Source organism: Miniopterus natalensis, chromosome 6 (genome assembly GCF_054644295.1).
Source record: "Miniopterus natalensis isolate mMinNat1 chromosome 6, mMinNat1.hap1, whole genome shotgun sequence".
NCBI lineage: Eukaryota > Metazoa > Chordata > Mammalia > Chiroptera > Miniopteridae > Miniopterus > Miniopterus natalensis.
In genome coordinates, this window is record NC_142086.1 from 39,557,037 (window position 1) to 39,579,242 (window position 22,206).

A 22,206-nucleotide genomic window follows, 5' to 3' on the forward strand; every position below is an offset into this window, starting at 1 on the left:
TCATGGAATTGTTCATGGATGGTTGGCCAATAGCTCTTATAAAAATTGTCAATTACAAATGCCAAATACCTAGGACATGACTGGCGTGGAGTAGGCACTCTGTCATTAACAACAGTAGTTGATACTACTACTAGTGAGGTTGTTACCTGAATAATTTTTGTGTCCAAAACTCATGGAACTCTCACATATAAGATAGAAGCCCCAAAGAAAGGGAACCAGCTTCCTATCTTGATATTTCAGTGTATACTAAGATCTGTTTTAACCCAGGAAGATATTACCTTGAGAAGCCAAGATTAAAAATGGATGTTCTGGATATGCTGAAACAATTCTTAGCCTAGCTCCATAAAAAGTCTCTATCTAAGATCAGAAGCAAGATGTGGTGCTTACAGGCTGGCCATGGTAGCAGCCCTTTATACCTTTTCCCACCTTTCCACAGCACAATAGAATAGGATTATGGGTGACTGCTGCCAGACACTTCCTTGGCAGAACCACAAGAAACAGACCTTTACATTCTTAAAGGCTTAGCAACATTGCACACTAGCCTCAGCAGAGGCTCTGGTGCACCGACACCCAGCAGCTGAGTCAGTCTGCTCTGGAGACCTTAAAGTGCTTAAATGTTCCTGGGGACTTATCTCCTCTAGCAACAACCAGCAACGGAACTTTCAAGGGTAGAAAGTTATAGTTACTCACACATATATAAAACAAATTATTCTTTCAGCCTCGCCTGAGTTTGCTGCAGGAATAACAGAATAGGACATGCTCTGGGTCTCCTACTTGTTCTTTGGAATTATGGACAAGATACCTGAGGTTTCCTCTATTGACAGGACATTCAGACTTAGGGAGGGGAGCAAGCAATAGAGTGGCAATACTGTTCCCATTTGGTCTCTGGACTATGGCTGTGTCTCCTGACTTTAAAAGAGAGATTAACTGCAGGATATAGCTAATCCAAAAGAAATGTGAGAACAGAGCCATTGCAGGTCCGTGACCCAGGAACTCAGAAGAAGACATTAGCTAAGCGTCTTGAGACCAGATATGATATGCTATGAACTGAACTATGCCTCCCTCTCCCCCCCAAATTCATATGTTCAAGCCCTAACCCCAATGTGTTGGTATGTAGAGATAGGCCTTCGGAGGTAATCAGGTTTAGATGAAGTCATGAGAGTGCAACCCTCATGGTGGGACTAGTGCATTGTAAGAAGAAATCCCAGAGAGCATGCTTGCTCTCCCTCTCTGTGTGCACACAAAAATAAGGTCTGGTGAGCACACAGTGGGGTACTGGCCATCTAAAAGCAAGGAAGAAAGCTCTCACCACAACCTGACCATGCCACGCCTGTATAATGGACTTCTAGAATGCAGAATTGTGAGAAAATGATGACTGTTGTTTAAGCCCCCAGTCTATGGTATTTTGATATGGCAGCCCAAGCTGACTAATAACACTATAGTGACAGTTTAAAAAAATAAGTGGGTCTATTTAATTATTAAGTATGTGGCCTTATAAAGTCATTACAGGTGCAGCCGGCATAGTTATCACAATTAATTACTTTGCTAAAATATAAAAGTGTCTACCTCTTCTTTCTTTAACAAGGGGAATCCACTTGTCTTCTCCCAGGTGGCTCCCAAACTAAGCTGTCCAAATTCCAGAGTTATCCAAAGAAATGCCCACTTCCGAGTTCATAGCAAGTGGCCATAACCTACAGGCAACCGAGTCCTCAATATATGTGTTATATTTGGAATGACTTTGGTTTTAAGGTGAAATTCTGCAGTTTATATTTTGTTGCAATTTGAAGTAGTTTTGCCACAGTTTTATATATTTATTTTTGGGGGGATGGTAGGAATTTTTATGCCTTATAGCGACTAACTTTCAGTAACTATTTTTCTGTCTGCCTTTCAAATCCCTCACTCCCTGAGCTGACTGTCTTTCCACAGCCATAATAGTAAAAGCCTCAGTGACCAGGCCAAAAAAAACCCAGACTGATGTCATTCAGATACTGACATTTCAGTTTTTATTGCTAGAATACCTTGAAGGACTAGATCTGATTTGCATTGATATTTGCCAACTGAATTATGAAAGTTTTCTATTTCTTTTTTCTTCCCTTCATCAGATTTGAACATGTTAGTCAACAGCAGACACTTTTAATAATCATATGACTTCACAGAGCCTTCTGGGCTTTTGAATTGTTGACCAACTTGAGAAAAACACCTGATTTGATGCATAGAATGAAGGTGGGTGATGACACTTAAAAGAAATGGCAAGATAGTTGTTGCAAAGGAGTCTGCTTCTCACAAATGTTTGTGACATGGGTAATTTAATTGGCATGTCTTTCATGGGCAGTGTGACCCCATTTGAGTTACCTATTGAGGTTTCTCTGTTTTATTAGAATTAATTGCAGCCTCAGTCTACTGGGAGACCTGAAAATGAATATGCCTAGAGAAAGATAGGATTTCAGAAATGTTTGCACATTTTAAGTGATATATTAGCTTCAAACATTATTAGACTGTAGATGGAAAAAGACAAAGTGGAAATTTCTGTGCAGTTGTTACTTCTAACCTCTTCATCTAAAGTGACAGAAAGTCTAACCATAGAAATGTGATAGTGCATTTATATATCAAATTGTTTCAAACACACCACACACACATACACACACACACTCTCCAGGTCATCAAAAAATTTCCTACTTATTTATTATTACACAGAAAGAATCTCAAGCACTCCTATACCATGCTTGGTATAAATAGCCTATAATTCTTTCTCAAAGAGATGTGTTTTCTTTACTCCAGGGGTTCTCTAAGTTTAATGTGTATCAGAATCACCTGAAGGGCTTATTAAACTACAAACCATTCAGCCTAGAGTTTCTGATTCATGTAGGTCTGATGTGGGGTCCAATGACTTGTATTTCTAACAAGTTCCTAAGTGATGTGGATGGTAGAGAACAGACTCGAACCCAGGCTCTCTGACTCTAAATTTTGTATTCTTTCTACCAAGTCACTCTTCCTGTTAATCTCTTACATTTGTAGAGAGCTTTACACTTTCCTAATTACTTTCATATTCATTATCTTATTTGATCCCTCAAAGCAGCAGTGTGAGGCAGGCAGGGCACCTGTTATTGTCTACATATTGCAGATAAACCTTTGTAAAAAATGATGAGAAAAGTGGCTACTGTCATTCAGACAGTATTTCCTCACACACTAGGCTATATTTTCCTGGAATATTTAGCAGCAGCATCTGATGTAGTATATAAAGCATTAGATGTTGTCCTTTCCAAGTGATAAATGTTCAATGGCACAGTATTTTAACTCCACCCCACTTTCCCCCCTGTTTTCTTGGTAAGAATGCATTTACAGGGAAGAGAAGTGGGGATGAAGTTTAGGGTTACGAGTTGGTAGAAAAGTGGGGAAAGTTCTTTAATTTTTACACTTTAAATAATTAGGAAAACAGCTTTCTCTATATGCAAAGTCTCTTCACCTCTAGTCTAGGGCTTTTCAAAGTTTAAAATGTATACAAATAAGGCTGGGGATCTTGATAAAATGCAGATTCTGATTCAGTGGGTCTAGCATGCGGCTCAATATTCTGCATCTCTATGAAGTTCCAAGGTGATACCAGTTCTGTTGATCATGATTCCACCTTGATAGGCAGGGATCAATCTTACTTCTTAAAACTAAAATTATTTTTATTCTCTGAACCATCTCTGAATCTCTAAGGTGGAACAGAAACATTAAAATATTAAAAAAAACCTGTAATAATATTTGGTGAATACTGTGTACATTTTGGGATTTAAATACGTGTTCCTCTGTGGTAGATTATTTAAACACCCCAGGATCTTTCAACCTACTTTGATCTCAAGATCCAGAATTACGCTTAAAATATGGTCCATGGACTCATAGCACCAACATTACCTGGGTGCTTATTAGAAAGGCAAAATTTCAAACCCACCCCAGACCTAGTGAATCAGAATTTGCATTTTAACAGGATTCTCCAGATGACTTTCCAGCACAATACAGTTGAAAATCACTTATTCTGTTCACCTGACTGGTCATTTGACTTACTGGGTGGCTTTATTCCTACAGAATCCTAGAATTCACCAAAAGAGATGAGTGGGTTGAGGCAGGAAACTGTATTTAAAAAAAAAAAAAATGTTGCCCCTTTGTAATCCTGATGATTGGCCAGATTTGGAAATCTAATGATTATCTAATAGTGGAAATGACAATTATGCCATAGGTGGCTACACCTGGGAAGAACAGTCCATAATGAATCATAGGAGGTACTATAACACTTATGGCTTTGCAATGGAGGTTCCTTTTTTGCAAAGGAGGTTCCTTGACTCAACCTGAAACTGTTCTCTACTACAAAAACCAGGGTGGGCCTGCGCTTCTGGCATCCAACCCCCAACCTCCACTAGTTCATTGGAGTGACAGGGCTGAAAGCTTTGTCGCCACACATTAACAAAACAAAAATTCCCAGATACAGAAATCTTCAGTAAACGTTTCTCACGGTGTCTCATTGAAAGAATCCTATGTATTTGAGATGAATATTATACAATAAAGCAAAACTATAGTTTAAAAAAAAATGTTTTTATTGATTTTGTCTTTTTTGTTTAGAGAGTGAGAGAGGAAAGGAGAGGGAGAGAAAGAGAGAGAAACACTGATGTGACAGAGAGAGACACTGATGGGTTGCTTCCCATATGCACCCTGATAGGGGACTGAACCCACAACCTGGACATATTCCCTGACCGGGAATCAAACTGGTGACCTTTTCTGTGCATGGGACTATGCTCAACCAACTGAGTCACACGGCCAGGGCAAGAAAAACTATAGAAAATCTCTCCCTAACAGGACATTGTTGTCATGCCCTTTTGAAAAAGGAACACCTCAAGCACCTCAAGTGGGTATGATGAGATGTGATACAGTATAAGACATAAAATAGTAGAAGTAATCTTGATAAGAACATTTGCAAAATCTCCCTGGTTGTTGTGTTGAAATGGAGGATAGACCTGCATAAAGATGGCATTGAGGTTGTTTTCAACCAAATTATTAGTTTCCCCATGAACTGTCATTATAGGAAGCTGATGTATGGAAAAATATAATGATAAGAACTGCTTACATATTCTCTTTAAATTCTCATGATAACCTTTGATAAAGAGTCTATGTTTTGACTTATTTTACATATGAAAAAATACATACTATTTGGAATAATGGCAAAAATACTTGAAGTGGTGAGATGCTGAGAGATGTGGACTTTTATGTTCTACTAAGTCATGTACAACGTTTGTGATTAAGCTAGCCCACCGCCCCCAAGCTTCCAAAATGTCCTGGAACACTCAAGTCCAAGCTAGCCTTTCAAGGATACATCTAGGGTGACTCATTTCTCTTCAGAAAGAGTATTCTGGGGATTTGATGAGCGATGCAGGTAGGGTAAGAGTGAGGTGCTGAGGGAGTGCTAGGGCATTTGGCAAGTGCAGCTGGTTGTGGGGATCCTACGACGACCGAAAGGTTGACAGTGCTAGTTATTGTGAGTCGTGTCCAGGATTTTTAAGGTTTGGATGGTAGTAATCATGTGGTTAAATTTTTTAAGGGGTAGTCTTCGTTTTCTAAGTTATCCATTGATAAGGTTACTGAAAAAGAGCTTGTGTTACTTGATTGGCTATTTTGAAATCATATGTGAGGGAAAAGGATGTTTCTGACCAAAATTTAATACATTCATGCACACAAACAGTTACTGACATGCCTGCTATGCTGGGAAAGTATATATGTTGGTATGCACAGCATTGTATATTTAAAACCAGTATGTAAGTAAGGTACTGAAAAAAATACATAGCAAGACTTTTATTTATCTATTTTTCTGCTCTTTGGAAAGAAAAACTGGAATATTAAAAAGTTAAAAAAAAATAATGTGTGCTAAAGAGATTTAAACATGAACAAAGGTAGCATAACTAAACACTAACATCATGGGTTCACATAAAGATGCTCCCTGGATTCTTAAATGCATTATTATATATGCTCTTTCTCTGCCCAGGATACTCTTCCCTCCCTATTTTCTTGGCCAGGTCCATTCATCCTTGAGGTCTCAGCATAAGTTTCCCTCAGGGGAGTTTTGCTGGCCGTGCAGATTTTACTATATGGCCCTGTTTTATGGTTTCATTGAATGCTATAATTTTCCTTTCTACTATATAAATCTAATTAAGGGGTTATTCATGCAATTATTAGTTTAATGTCCTGCTTTTTTGTTGAACTATAAGCTCCATTTGTGCAGGGACCGTGTCTGGCTTGCTCTTCATTTCGTCCTTCTGGAGAGTGAACGTTCTGTAAATACTTCTTGTCCAAAGAACAAATTATGAAATGGAGATCAAGATTAATCTGAATATAATTCTATATTAGTGGATGACATATTTTAAAAACAATATACAAGTAAGACAATGACAAGAAAATAGCAATTTTTTTCCTGCTGCTTCTAAAGGGAATATTAAAAATAAAAATGTAAGAAATAAAATGAAAACAATGAGTAGAACAGGTTGAAGCATTATTCTCATTTAAATTGTCACCATTTAGTAAGGGGCTTTACCTGTTAAGTGCTCAGGTTTGATTCTTTCATATCCATATATTACCAAGATTAACTCATGGAACATTCTGGAAGGTCCACACAAGAAAAATCTCAGAGAAAGGCTTTCCTGAAACTTAAACTGTAGATCATATACTCTCTGTGTGAAGTGTGAAATCATACTAATTCTAACATGCTAACTAAAAAGAGCAGACGATAGTTACTTGTAACACGTACTTTTGGACTTCAACTTATATAAATGAGTTTATTTTATCATTATATATTTCTCCTAAGCCCATGAGGATAGAGTCTAGGCTGGAAATAACAATAATTAGGTGAATTATAAAATTAGAAGGCAAGTGGGGTTAAAGCATTGATGAAGTTTAAGAGTACCGTCAGGCAAGGATTCAAACTAGGAAATGAATTAAAAGGAAATGTCAAACTATGTGATTAAAACCTAACATCCAATGAGAAATGGGATTTCAGACTGTCCAGAGTCCTCTTGGCTCCTCCCAGCACAATGTTTTCCCACCCATCCAATCAAAATACAAAATTTTCCTTAGGTAAGATTTCTATACTTTGTGTCAATGTCAGATCTAGCTTCTGGCTTGGACTGAGAATTGTACAGAACTAAGTTGTTCTCAGCCTAAATGGCTAAAATCAGAAGTGTACTTTTTAAAAAAATCCTCACCCGAGGACATGCTTATTGATTTTAGAGAACAGGAAAGGGAGAGAGAGAGAGAGAGAGAGACATGAGAAAGAGAGAGAGAGAGAACATAGATTGGCTGACCTCTGAATCTGCACCGACTGGGGATTGAACCCGAAACCTAAGTATGTGCCCTGATCTGCAATTCAACCCCAACCCTTTGGTATATGGGACAACGCTCCAACCACCTGAACCCCGCCAGCCAGGGCAGGGCAGCAATGTGCTTCCTTTTTTTTTCAGCTATAAAAAGCTACCGAGGTGGTAAAAACCTTTATAGAAATGAAATGCACAGAAACTTTCTGTAACCCTGAGCAATCTTGACACCACATGAGGCACACTTGAGAAAGGGACTTCCTCTGGATTGTGAGAAGAAAGATTTAGAAACAAAGTTAAATGAATATGGGAGTCGCACTGCTCACTGAAGGGAGATCAAACACTCCATAGAAAATACATGTTACGGTGCAATTGCCCTCTGGGAGTTACAGGATTATGAAAGTCTAACTTAATTAAGAGAGAAAATAGGTCACATTTAACAACCACATATGTGACATATCATTTTGACTATATAGAATATCTGGAGAGGAGAGAAAAATGAAGAAATAAGAAATACAGGAAAGACAACCACAGAATGCATCAATCAATCTCTTCTCCTCCATTTCAATCAAGTATATGTTTTGATTTTATATATGGAAGATTCACCATTCTTCTAATTTCCTGCTTTAAAAACATTAGCAGTATACTTGACAAAGAAACTTCAGGTATCAAAAGAAAGAGAAACAAAATGGCCCAACCTAAAATTAAAAAAAACACACCACTGAATTAAAAGGCAATAAATATTCTTCTATTCATAAAAATATACCTTACACTCTTCCCTTTCTCCCCCTATGTCATCAAATGACAAGTAATCAGGTCTTTGTGAACCCCGCATGGAATCGTCCCCCTTTCAGGGCTTGATGTCTCTGTGGGGTCGAGCTAATTACAGGTACATTTCCTCTGCAAGGCAGTCACACTTTGTACTGTTGAAGGCACAATTAATTATTGAACAAAGCTAGCTGGATTTTTAGCTCACACAGCCACGGGTTGCAGGTAGCCTTGCTGTCACACAGAAAGCACAACCTCTTCTTTGGGTGTCTCCAAGAAAGGTTTTTGCATTATAGGCTGAAAAGGATTATCCCATTTTCAATTTTTGAAAAACGGGAAAGTAACCCACAAAAACAAAAAAATGAAAATAAAAAAACTAAAATTAAACTCCTAGTTTCCTTCATAAGACAGTAAAAGCAAATTCTCTCTCCTGTCACCAGGAATATGATTATGATCAGATAGATGGTTATTTAGGTCAGATGTGAAAAAGACAAAAGAGTGGGCTTGGGAATTAATGCCTGTTGTAAGGGAGAATTGGAGTTTGCCCTTGAGTTGGTGAATGCATCAGGGAGCTAGTTTTGCATGTTCCAGAATAGAAGTTGACCCACAGAGAGGGTCTAGATAGAGGATTATAGAAAAACAAAGTTCTTTCCCTTGAGATGTCCTTAGGAACTAAATGGATGATATCTCCAAAGCCCTATGGGATCAAAGACGAGTGCAGAAAATCCTTGCCCTGTGCTCCAAGCCACAGGCTTGAACAGAGATCTGTCTGTAAACTCTGCTGTAAAAGGCCAGACAGGGAACATTTTAGGCTTTGGGGCTAAGCCACCTTTGTTGCAACTATTCAACTCTGCTGTTTTAGAGCAAAAGCAGTCATAGGCAATATATAAACGAGTGAGCAAGGCTGTGTTTCAATAAAACTTTATTTATGGGCACTGAAATTTGAGTGTCATATTTTTTGGCATGACAAAAATAGAATTCTTCTGTTGAAGTTTCCCCGAACTATTTAAAAACCATTCTTAGCTTGCAGGCTGTACAAAAGAGGAGTGGGCTGAATTTGGCCCAGGGACTGTAGTTTGCTGACTCTGGGCCTGCCTATTGGGAACCCCTCTGAAGACACCTGTTTTTCTCGCTGATTTTGAGGGATCTCTGAGTGTATGTAAATGCTGCCTTTACTGTGGAAAATCTGGCCTGAACTATGATTTTTGTTGATTTGAAACATCATGAATAACCAGGTTATTCAGGGTTCAGCTCACACGTTCATTATCATTAAAAGTTTACTAGAGTTAGCCGTGACCATCTAAACTCATAGACCAAGCCTGGGAAAGCCTTGAAACTCTGGTTCTATTTAATTATTTTTCAGAATTCAAGGGGTGAAAAAGAATACGTCGTTAGGTTCAGTTCATCAAAACCATTTTTGCCTGAGAAAAAACATTTACTAGGCCATAGTGCACCAAAAAATAAAAGTTTTATTAATGCAGTTCATTTCTTGATTATAAATTGAATATAGTCTATCTTCCTTCCTTCTTTTCTTTACAACTTTTTTCATAAATTAAGAGATTATAAATAGTATATTTTACATACACATTTGAATTAATTATAGAAGGTGAGACAATATGAAAATAATAGTAAGAAAACAGGAAGGAAGCAAGAATTTGATGTCATAAAATCTCACATAGTTTATTCCCACTTCATACTGTTAATATGTAATTTATGTATGATTTTCTATATTCTTTTACAGATGGGCCATAAATTTGGCTCTGCATTTGGTAATAGTGAATACAATGAAGGACTAATGATCATTTATAAAAATTCACTAGGTTCACTTACAAAAAACCCCACATTCATTGCTTAAAAAAAGGACAATGGAAATAATGAAAACAAAAAAGAATTTCCTCAAAGCGTTCTTGAAAAGGAAACTATGTAATAAAATTAACAATCTCTCAGAATGTTACAACAAATACAATGATTTTAGAGATCTTTTAAAACATCTTTAAATGTGGGCCAATAACTTTCATACTAAACTGTCATTCGGTAAAACAATTCTACTTGGGACAGGGGTAGGTGATGTGAGACTGGGGGATAATATAATCCATGCAAGCAGAATGTGCTTTGGTGGTTTAATTTAATCCAGGGGAAAGGTGTATGATACCCAGAGGTTCAGATTACCCTCCACATGTATTTTTTTCCCAGTGAGGGTATAAAATGGATCTCAGAGGAAATGAGCTTGATCTCTCAGATAGGTGCCTAATTTGTTGTTATTATATACTATAAATAAATGACAAGTTGCATGCTCTAACAGTAAGAATGGGGATTGAGTAACATTTTCTCAAGAAAGTAGAAACCTCTAACAAGAATAGCTGCCTAAATAAAAGACCGTTCCATAGACTGGTCCAAACTTCACTTGATAAGTTAATTTGAAGGCTAACAAAAAAACGGAGGCCAGTATTCTCAAACCATAAAATACAGAGTGTTTTTAAAGATGCTATAACCAAATACTACCCTGGTCTTTTAAAATATCTCAGGATAGCTTTCCTTGCATGCCTATTTTTGTACAACTTTTCATGGTGTTAATTCCAAAATAAAAATTGTTGTAAATTAAATCTCTAGATACTTACATAAGGAAACTTTAAGAGAGAAGATCAGATATAAGCCACTTAAAAGTTGGGAGCTATCTACTAAAAGAAATGACATTTCATAATAGTGACTAATGCATACCTCTTTATAGAAATATTAAACAGCAGGCTCCATTCTACAAAGACTATCATTTGGAAAGGCATGGTTTTGCATATAAGGAAATATAATTTGCAGAGTAGAAGAGTATGCATACAGTTAATCCTTAATAATTTGGTAAAGTAGTTAAATGAAGTTCAAAAAGCAGCAGGACCACCTGGTCGGGCGTGGCTCAGCAGTTGAGTGTCGACCTAGGGTCCAGGCGATTGGGGTTTGATTCCTGGTCAGGGCACATGCCCGGGTTGCAGGCTCGATCCCCAGTTGGGGGTGAGCAGGAGGCAGCCGATCAATGACGACTCTCTCATCATTGATGTTTCTTTCTCTCTCTCTCCCTTTCTCTGTCTGAAATCAATAAAGATATATTAAAAAAAAAAAAAAAAAGGCAGCAGGACCTCAGAACCCAGTTATGGTAAAGGTGGTGGGAAAGAGGGGAGGAGAATGCAGAAGACATTCCTGGTAAAACATTTTTCTGACTTTCACTGAATTAGCATCAATAGGTGAGGATCCATAATGAGCTCATGCAGCTTAGTCCACGTCTAATGTCCCACCACTGAGCCAGGTGCCAAGGACAGGACATTAGAAGTCACAATTTTGTATTGTTCATGAAAAATTTCTTCACAAGGTGTTGTGAAGGAAACTATATTAGGAAACTATAGTTAAAAGCAAAGCAAAATAAAAAACACACAAAGAAGTATGTAAATTTTATCCATACAAAACACTGCCCCAGGACACTCAAGAACAAAACTGGCATACACCTAGGCATAATATAAAGTCATTTAAGGTATTTAATGCATCTGTATTTGTTGCCTTTGGGGAGTGTTGTATTGAGAATGAAATAAAATATATATATTTGTACCATGGTTGTAGACTTTATAGAGATGAATGCATTAGCAAAGAACAGGGAGGACCCTAAATAACTTCTGTGTCAACAATCTATTAGTGTTGTAATAACAAGATACATGCTTGCCTTTCAGATCCAATGGGATCTCAGAAGTGTGAGGATCACTTAAAGAGTGTGTGGCATTTTGGAGATTGGGGGGTTGCTTACCAGTTGGTGTAAGGTGTCTCCAGGTGATAACAGGTTCAGGACGGCCATTGGCCATGCAGACCAGGGTCACGTTGCTGCCCTCATTCACAGTGACATCCGAAGAGATGTTGGAGATCTTTGGTGGAACTGTAAAGACAAACACAAATGGAATGTGTCACTATGTCAGTAAAAACAGCTTTGCAGCATTGGACCATGCAGCTGCAAGTGGCAAATTTGAGCTAACTGCTCTTATAATTTTAAACATCCAAATTTTGGGGTTAAGAAGCCAGGGTGTTTTAGAACTTCCTTAGAGGCTTAGTGAGCAAATAAAAAGCATGAGTCTTACTATAAAGTGCAACTCTTCCCACTATGGCCAAGTGCTACAGGAAATACACAGAGTGGTATAATGAAAACAACTCAGCTCTTTTCTTATTAGAATGACCTTTTTTAGATATTAGAAATCATGGACATTTATTAAGAAGAATTTTTTATTATTACTGTTACCTACATTTATTTTCTTATTATATAAAATGAATACAATATAATTGATTCTCTATTTTTATGTTTTCAGAGAGAGGAAGGGAGAGGGAGAGAGAGAGAACCATCAATGATGAGAGGGAGTCATTGATCGGCTGCCTCCTGCAGGCTCCTACTGGGAGCGTGCCTGCAACCTGGGCACATGCCCTGACCAGGAACGGAACCGTGACCTCCTGGTTCTTAAGTCGACGCTCAACCATTGAGCCACGCTGGCTGGGCTCTCCTTTAAATGTCAGGAAAAAGTGTTTTTTAGTATAAGATTGCATAGTCATGTTATTACGATGCAGTAAAACCTGACTACTTATAATCTAGCCACATGAAGAAACCATTGGTTAATCACTACAATAGAAAGTCTCTAAATATTATTTTGGTGTCTGGCAGGCTGGATCATGTACCCCAGAGCTTAACAACTGAATTAATAAGGCCTATGTCACAGATAAGTAGGCACTGCTAAAAAAAAAATACTATTACTACTAATAACTACATCTCCACTACTACTAACGATTCAGTAATAGCTATCTCTATTTAGTATACATAAGACCGTATGTAGAGTGCTTTGCAAATATTACCTAAATAACTCCTTGTAATAAGGAAGCAATATCCTATGAGGATTTTATTTATAGGTGGGAAACTGAGGTTTAAAGGGGGCTAGGTGAGAAGCAGAAAATTGATTTGACTCTAGGCAGACTCCAGGGCCCACACTCTTAAGCACTACTTGAATGAAACTTCATCTTCACAATCCAGGCTACCAGATGGCTGAAAATGACGAAAATTACTTTTTGGTGATGTGAGAAATGAGTCCCCAAGGGCTAGCTGCACTGCCGTCTGACTTCCTTCATTAGTGTTCAGGCAGCCACATTAGATCTCACATTGGTGAGCTCAGTGGAAAGTGAATTACTCACAAATTTCATCATAGAGGTTATGCACTGATTACAAATAGCAGAGTTTATGGTTTGACCGTGATTTTCCTTTTTTTTAAAATCCTCACCCAAGGATTTTTTCCATTGCTTTTTAGAGACAGTGGGAGGGAAGGAGAGAGAGAGAGAGAGAGAGAGAGAGAGAGAGAGAGAGAGAGAGAGAGAGAGAGAGAATGATTGGTTGTCTCCTGCACGCACCTCTACTGGGGCCAGGGATGGAGCCTGCAACCGAGGTACTTGCCCTTGGCTAGAATCGAACCCTGGACCCTTCAGTCTGAGGGCCGATGCTCTAACCACTGAGCAGAACGACTGAGGCTTCCTTTTCCTTTATTCTTAGTGGCTTATGTTGCCCCTGAGAAAGTGTGTGTCAAGATGAGGGAGGAGGGCAAGAGAGCATGAAGTTCGAAAGTCTTACCTTTTCTCTCTTTTCCTGCCCATTAGGAACTCTGCGTAGGGACAAATAAAACGGGCACACTTTCTGTTTGTAGAGGCAGCTGCCTGACAAACATATCATCCCCACAGGTCCCTGGTAGGGGACGCTGATGGTACTTGGGCAACTGGCCAGATCGGAGTGTCACAAGGAGGAAGTGGCAGGAGAATTCTCATCATCTTAACACTCCTTTCACGGGGACATCTTATATGGCCTCTGGGTAGAAACCAGTGTTTCCAAATCAAACCCAGTGACAGAAATAGAATGTAGTTGACTCCCATTATTTAGTAATTTCTATTTATAGATTTTCTATTTCCCCTTTTATCTATTGGGGTGAAGGTTTTCTTATATAAATACATTGACCTGCAATATATTCTTCCAGACTTTTATAATGAGGACCTGAAAGGTTATGCCCATTTTATAGAAAAGAACAGGAGGCACAGAGAGGAATAATGGCTTGTCAAGGGTGATCCCATCAAGAACTGTGGCCGGGCTTAGAACTCAGAGCCCCTGAATGTTCAACTGTTCTGTTGTTGAATATCTGCAGTTTCTAATTCCCAACTGAGTAAGCCAAGTTTATGAATATCTCCAAAAACCTACAATAAAATATAAATGCATGGTGAAACAAGATTAGTTATCCTAGGTGCCTTTCTCAACAATCTAAAACCTATAACAGGAATCTATAGAGTAATTATAAGAGCTCATGTTAATCAAATTGTAGTTAACTCTGAATTGCAAGGGACACAGCATAGAGGAAAGAAAAATGTGTTCTGATATTAAAAAAATAAAAGTGGAGTTGGGGAGGGAGAGATTCTGTATCCCTAATATAAAAACATTCAAATTTATAAAACAGAAAGAAATCTCCAGTGATCGAGCTCTCACAAAGTTATTGTTTATGATACAATTTACTCATGTTACTTCTCTTTTATGAGAGGAATATATACCAAGGACTTTAATTTTACATCACATGCAAGTTGAGTCACTTGCTCAATGGTACATAGACAAGTATTGATAAAATTGGAAATAAAGTCTAGAATAACTGACTGCAGGGCTGTGCTTTGGCCACCAAACTATATTGTTTCTTCTAATTAAGGACAATATACTCAGGTCCAGGATCTCAGACACTGAAGATATAAAAAGTGTTTTTTGTTGAATAGTTAGAAATGTAATCATGTTGACGTTGTGCTCCATCCTCCTCTGGGTCACTGTCCATGGGTTTCACTCCATTATTTATCTTCCTACTTTATTTTACTTTGTACCAGCTTCTTCCCATAAATATTTATAAATGATGTAGTTCTTTTGCTCTGAAAAATAAAAATCCCTCTGCAAATCCCATGTTGCCCTCCTACTGACTTCCAACCTCTCTCTCTCTCAGTTTCTTGAAGGAATTGTCCTATGCATCTTCATCTCCCATTCACACTCCAACCTGCAGTGCAGTCAGGTTTCCCTCATTAACCTCCAAAGACACTGCTCTCAGGAAGCTCACTAATTTGTTCGAACCATATTGTTTCTGGGTCCAACAAGCAATATTTGTTATTAGCCTCTTTTTCTCTGAAATATATGACTCCATTGACCACAATCTCTTTCTTCCATTCTTTCCTTTTCTTACTTTCTAAGTCACCAAACTCAGCTGCTTTTCCACTGAGCCCTCTGGCCAGCCTTCCAGTTTAACTGTTGGGCTTATCCTGCCCCGTTCCTTAAATATCTGCATTCCCGAGGGTTTGATCGCTGCCTTCCTTCTTCATATCCTTCACTGTGCGTGATCTCATCTACCCTCTAGCTTTAGAAGTGTAAGCCATGTTATTGATGACTCCCAAATCACTAATTGCAGCCAGATTTTTCTCATGACATTTATACCTAGCTTTCTATTTGACTATTCTACATCCCCATCATATGCCTCACAGACATCCAACAGTGAGCGTTCTCATCTTCCTGCCCACACAAACCTTACTGTGTTTACTATCTCATTAAATGACACCATCATGCAAACAGCTGCCCAAGCCAAAAAAAAAATAAATAAAGAAGCTTATCTCCCTTGACAGCTCTCTCTCTCTTTTACTGTCCCATGTAAAAAGGATCCTCAAGATCTGCGGCTAATGGATCTTCAGATTCATTCATTACTCTCTATTCCTATCCCCCTTAGCCTTTCTAGCCATCAACACTTCTTTCCCCCGTCTGAATTTCTACAAGAGCATTACAACTAGTTTCTTTGCTTCTACCCTTCTCCGCAAGCTCATTGTCATTCATGTACCACAGAACAATCAGAATTTTTCTCCCTAAACTGAAAATGTGAGTATAGTATCCCTTGATTAATATCATTGCCTTGAAGATAAAATCGAAATTTCTTAATATGGCTTAATAGGTCATTCATTATTGACCCCTGCTTCTCTCTGCAGACTTATTTCCTAATCTCTTCGCATTGCATCAAACAACTTTTGGATCCTATACGATCCTCATTTTCTCCCAGGAATTTAACATTCTTTTTTTTTTTCCTACATGGAATATTTTTCTTTCAACTCCATGCGGTTAACTCCTTTCCTCCTTCAGGTCTCGGCTTGTCAGCTTATTTGCTCACTTTTCCCAGGAAGACCGTCCTGTCATTCCCCAACCCCACCTCCACCCCCTTCTGACTTCCCACGGAGGAAGGTCCCTCCTGTGTTCTCAGCGCTGCACCCTGCACTTCTCTACCACGGTACCGAATCTTAACTGCTGGATTATTTACCTGTGCCCGTCGCTAAACTGAAACCGGCAGACAGGAGGGCCTTTGTTTTCTTGACCACTGAATCTTACAGAGCATGGTACTTGGAACATGGTACTCACAGAGTGTTTGACACACACACACACACACGCACACACACACACACACACACACACGCACACAAACTGAAATTTCCCCCCAACTCTTTTCTGAGCCAAAGGAAGTCATCTCATTGAATTTTTGTCGGAAAGGAGAAAGCTTTTATTCTGAACCAATGAAACACAGACAGCTTTTATCAATATTTCTTTAGCTACCCTCTGGTCATGTATTTCACTATCAATTTCTTTGACTCTTAATGAAAAAATTAACCATGGGGCAGAGAAATGTTTGTATTTTAGGAACATAGGAAACAAGACAAACTTGGTGCCCAACTTCCTCAAGTATAGATTTTTCAGGGTTTTAACTTTTTTTTTCCTATGAGGAGTCACATATACACATTTTTAATAGTTCCTTTCTAGTTTCCTGTAGTAATTCATGCAGTTTACATTTACGCTATCACTGATGATATGACATTAAAGTAGCAATTCAGAGGTTTGATTCTATTACCTTGCAAAACTTTTATACAGATTCTGGGAGGTAAAAAGTATTGTTATTATTACTGCTATTAACAGATGTAGACACAGAGGGCAAAACGAATAAAAATCACCTAGTTAAGAAATGACAAAGCCGGGACTGAAACGGGAGGTTTATAGATTTCCCAAACTTCACTCTTCCTCTAGATAGAATTCACACTCGCAAAGAGTGTTTTTTTCTATATTTTAATTCTCAATAAGGGTGACCGCTTAGGAAATAGCGTTCAAATGATAATCTTATTTGAATACTGATTTATGAATGCTCACTTTCTTGAATTCTTAAGTTATCATAGTACTTTGACTTTTTAAAAAATTTCTGGAGTCTTGCCTAATACTTTTTATTTACAGGATATTAGTGTGATTTATAATATTTTCCTAACTGTAATGCATTAATGTTTTATTTAATTTTTTTTAAACCTATTCGGTTTGGTGATCTCTCCAATTTGTTTGGATTATTTTGTTTTTCTTCCTGATTAACAAGAGCTCTTTATATCATAAGGAATTGACCTTTTCTTGTCATGTTATTTGCAAGCTCCTCAATTTGTTCCTAACGTCTTAACTTTACGATCATTTTTGTTTTGCAGAGGTTTGATATTTCTTTGCTAATTTTTCTTATGTGATTTCTTCTATTTCTTCTGTGCATATTAAGTACTTTCCTAACATAAGATCAATTAAATGCTTATCTCTATTTCTTCTTTTCTTTGAATGGTTTATTTCATTTTTTTATATTGAGCTCTTTAAACAATCTGGGATTTATTTATGGTGTGAGCTACAATCAGGTTCCCTCCTTCCCAATTATTTTTAGTTAATTTTCCCAATACTAATGTGAAATAATATAAAATGTATACATCATTTTTGGTTTTCAGAAGTACCCTATATAGTGCTACCAACTTGGCCAGAGCAATATTTCTGGGAAACATGTAAATGTAAACCTTACTTCCTATGCAAATTAATTTTATCAAAATATTTAAAACTGTAAGTCACCAATCTTTCGGACACTACACTATTATTATGTGTTGACAATTCCAAAGTTAAATTGTTTATTAGATGAACATCTCCTAAAATGGTGAGTAAAAGACAATTTAGATACCCATCTTTCAGGATACTAGCAAAATTCTTTTTCAAAGAAATTATCAGGTTTTCCTATTGTTTAAAAAATTGTAAAAATGAAGATGCCACACCTAATAGTTCAAGTTCTAAAATGTGAATTATTAAAAGGTGATATTCTTTCACCTACTAAAATACACACCTATTGTGTGAAATACACACCTTATTGTGTGAATACACACCTATTGAAATACAGGTAAGTTCTGTGTTAAAGAAATGTATGCTTTTTCTATTTAGTACAAATTGAATGGCAGTTTCAAAAATAATGCTAACATCTAGGTGTAATTGGACACATAAATGAACCGGCATTAAGTAGGATTATGACACAGTCTGGCTCTGCCACCTATGATTTTATTGTTCCTCCTCACTTTTTTTTTTTTTAATTTTCACACCCTTGTTTTTTCCTTTGAGGAAACTACCTCTCACCTCCTGCCGTTGGCTTGCTGGGACTATAAGTCAAGTGGCCCATTTTCCCTTGACATAAACTGGGCCATTCAGACTCTCCCACCCCAGAACTTGCATTTTATAAGGAATGCTCGAGAGATGTTAAAACTGATTTAACCTGCAGTAGACTGTGTTAATGGCCCCAATTTCCAGCTCGTCCCTGTATCCTCACTCTTTGCCATACCCACGCATTTCTATAGAGGGTGGCACGCAATTTTCTATCCCTGAGCCATGTTACTTGTTTTGGCCATGGATATCAGCATAGGGAATACAAGCAGGGTCTTGAAAAGTGCTAGCACAACTGCATTCACTTTATCTTGTGTCTCTGCCATCACTCTGAGAAGATCATGCCCAACTGAGTCTGTTGGTGCCAGGAGAAGGAAGATGGAAGATGACAAATAGTATTGCCAGATACAATACAGAGTACCCTGTTAAACAGGAATTTCAGATCAACGACAACTGCTTTTCTTCAGTATAAATTACAAATATTGCATGCGATATACTTATACTACAGTATTTGTTATGTAAAATTCAAATTTAACTGGCATCCTATTTTTTATTTGACATATCTGACAACCTTAGCAACGGTGACTGGTAGTGAAGTCCAGCCTAGCTCTGCTGACTTGGATGTTTGTGAGGAATAAAGAATTACTATAGTTTTATGCCTCTGAATTTTGAAGTGGTTTGTTCAGCAGCAATAATAGCTAATATGGACCATGAAAGAGCAGTGATAAAAGGACCATTATTTTTCACTTATGTCTGCAACCTGCATTCCTAGACATGCATGACTTCCATGCCTTCCAAGGCAAGGTTTTTTTGCTTTTCTTTGTATTCTGTTAGCTACTCCCTATTCTTCCAATCAGCTATTCCATGTTATTCCTTTTACACATTAAAATAGCCAATTTCTGTGGTTTAAACCAAAGAATCCTAATTACTGCAAATTGGAAAGCAGTCATAAGGGAAAAATTTGAAGAGGGGCCTTTTCACGCAGGTAAACTGTCATGTCTGCTTACCTAACTCCTTTGGGTTTTCACAAAACCAACTTAGTTGCATGTTTAGCATTGGTTCTTATCTGTCAGTACACATTGCTTTAAAAATAATCCTAGGCTTGCAAGACTGTCTAATTCTAGCTGTGATTGTTTTAATGCCTTTATCCTTGGTCCCTACCTAACCAGCCTACAGAAGGAAAATATTAATTCCAGAATAGGGGTGAAAAGTGGCCAGTTGGCTTACTTCCCTAACCTCAAATAATTAGCTGTTATTATTCGCATTTAATTCAAAATGGCATTCCTAATGGTATAAAGTAACAAAAACTTGGTCTTACTTTTCATTTGAAGTTGAGACAAGGTGAATGTATTATTGTGTACACATTGGTGGCGGGGGTTTTCAAAAGACAACGCTATCAACACCCCAGTCTTTAACCTTTCTTTGGTATGGCTAGAGAAGCTTAAGCCCCATCTTGCTGCATATGTAGCAGGCTCTAAGAGTTGGGTTCAGGAATCTACAGGGTGCTTCTTGAGCAGCACTTGGCTTTAATAAACATGATCCAAGAATTCAACAATAAGAATAAAAATATACACTATAACACACAAATGCCATCTTGTGAAACATCAAACATCCATCCAGCCTGACATTTTGCTTCTGAAAATGCCACAGGAACATGTTTTGCTGCACGGTGTGGTAGTTTCCGGGGTGAATGACAGGATTAGAAAATGCAGCACAGTGCACTGGATTGAGAGCCAGGGACTTTGATCCCACCCTGCTATTAGCTTATAAGGCAACCACATATTCTCTACTATTTGCTTTTGAATTCACATAATCAGACACATGGTAGGTGCTTAACAAATTTTGAATAAATAAATGAGCAAATTAATGACAAATTATTTAAATATCTCTGAGCCTTAATTTCCTCATCTGGTGATTGGAAATAATGCGCACAGTTGATTATTAGGCAATATTCCAGGATTGCTATTTGGGTCAAGTAAGGTAATGCATGTGAACTTACTCTGTAAACTATAAAAGGTTCTACAAATGTAGCTATTATTTATTACATGCTAAAACTAGGCACTAAAACAATGTTGGCTTAACCCCTCCTAGGATAATATGATAAAACAGTTCACACATTTCTATGGCAAATGGCATTCTAGTTATATTTCTAAGGACACTGTTATTGCCAAAAGTTGTAAGTAATTATTACAATTCACAATTAATCATTAATAGTGGCATTAACAATAAATCACCCCAAAGATATATACAGAGCTTCTATCTGCTAATGGGCAGAGCTATGCCAATATGCCCAGCCCTTTCGTCAATGTCTAGACATTTTATACCTATAATAAAAGTGACACAAAGATGTGTGAGTGTAGAGCGATAAGTATAGTAAGTTTCACCAAAAAATTTTAGAAGCTTAACTCCTGGAATTCCAAGAAAAAGCTCTCCAAATGAAATTTGGCCACTGTTATATAATGTAAAATGTAAGTTTCAGTAAAAGGAGGTCTCCTTTTATTTGCCGTTCTGGCAGATAACAGATGTTGTCAGGTGTTTTGTGTCTATAATTTGAGTCTCTGAAGCCTTAGATCTTGCAGTAGAAGCACACAACCAGCAGTGATAATTTCTTTTCCACTAGTACTAGCTCCCATTCCTATTAGGATCCATTTACAAAGCAAGAAACATCAGTCTCTGAAGTAGGTATTTGAAAAGGAGCACTCTGCAGGAACGTGATTCCTTTCAGACACAAATTTCATGAGTGAGTAGGGAAAATATTGGAAACTATAGATTCTTTAAATGTCAGATGAAACTGAGGGTAGGAAAAACACATTATAAGTATCACTTACTCAAATGTCTCTGCCAGGAGTGATTAGAAATACTGCACTTACACATGCATTAAATGAAGAAAAAAGTAATGTAAGGAAAGAGGAATAATATGTTAACAATTCAGAGGAAAGGATTAAATGTATGTATAAAACAAAGCAATGCCAAGAGCCATGTGAGTGGTAATGTTGTAAAGCCAGAGAAACTGAAGAGATGAAGCTCATGAAAGTGATGTATTAAAACAATGTGCAGTGAAGAAAAAGCCATCCTCTTTTATTCAGACAGGAGCAGCTTGTAAACTGTATATACAGCTAAGGTAGTGCCTGAAGTCTCACTCACCATAGTCCTCTGAGAGGGAGCTGGCATCTGACTGTGTTGGCCAAAGGGATTAGCTGGGTAAGACATACTCTTCTGGGCCTGTGAGCCCTACATTATCACATTCCCAAGAGGTCATCAGTTCCTTGCATTGTCCTAAGATGCCAGATTTACACCAAACTAACCCTAGAAATGCATCCAGGCAGTAGCCACCATTGAAAGAGAGGGTTAATTTGGACCAGACTGCTCTATATGGCTCAGACACAGTAGCCATGGGACAAAAAGGGTTACGAGCTCATTTATACACCACCCAGTGGTGGATGAATACTTATGGTGATGCATGTGCGGCACGAATGTCTGCACCTGGTTGAGTCCCTTGGTCTACCTAAAAAGAAAGTATTTTAAGTTAGAATTTTTTCATATTTGTTAAATGTTCAAAATTACCTTGGAATCTAA

General features: G+C 37.8%; 1 protein-coding gene across 1 annotated transcript in view; it reads right to left on the reverse strand.

The window, feature by feature from the left end:
* LSAMP (limbic system associated membrane protein) overlaps positions 1-22,206 on the reverse strand; it is a 562,686-nt gene that overhangs the window by 185,183 nt on the left and 355,297 nt on the right. The window contains exon 3 of the mRNA XM_087818171.1: positions 11,881-12,006. Within this exon, the coding sequence (XP_087674297.1) occupies positions 11,881-12,006 (126 nt within the window). The remainder of the gene's footprint in view (positions 1-11,880; positions 12,007-22,206) is intronic.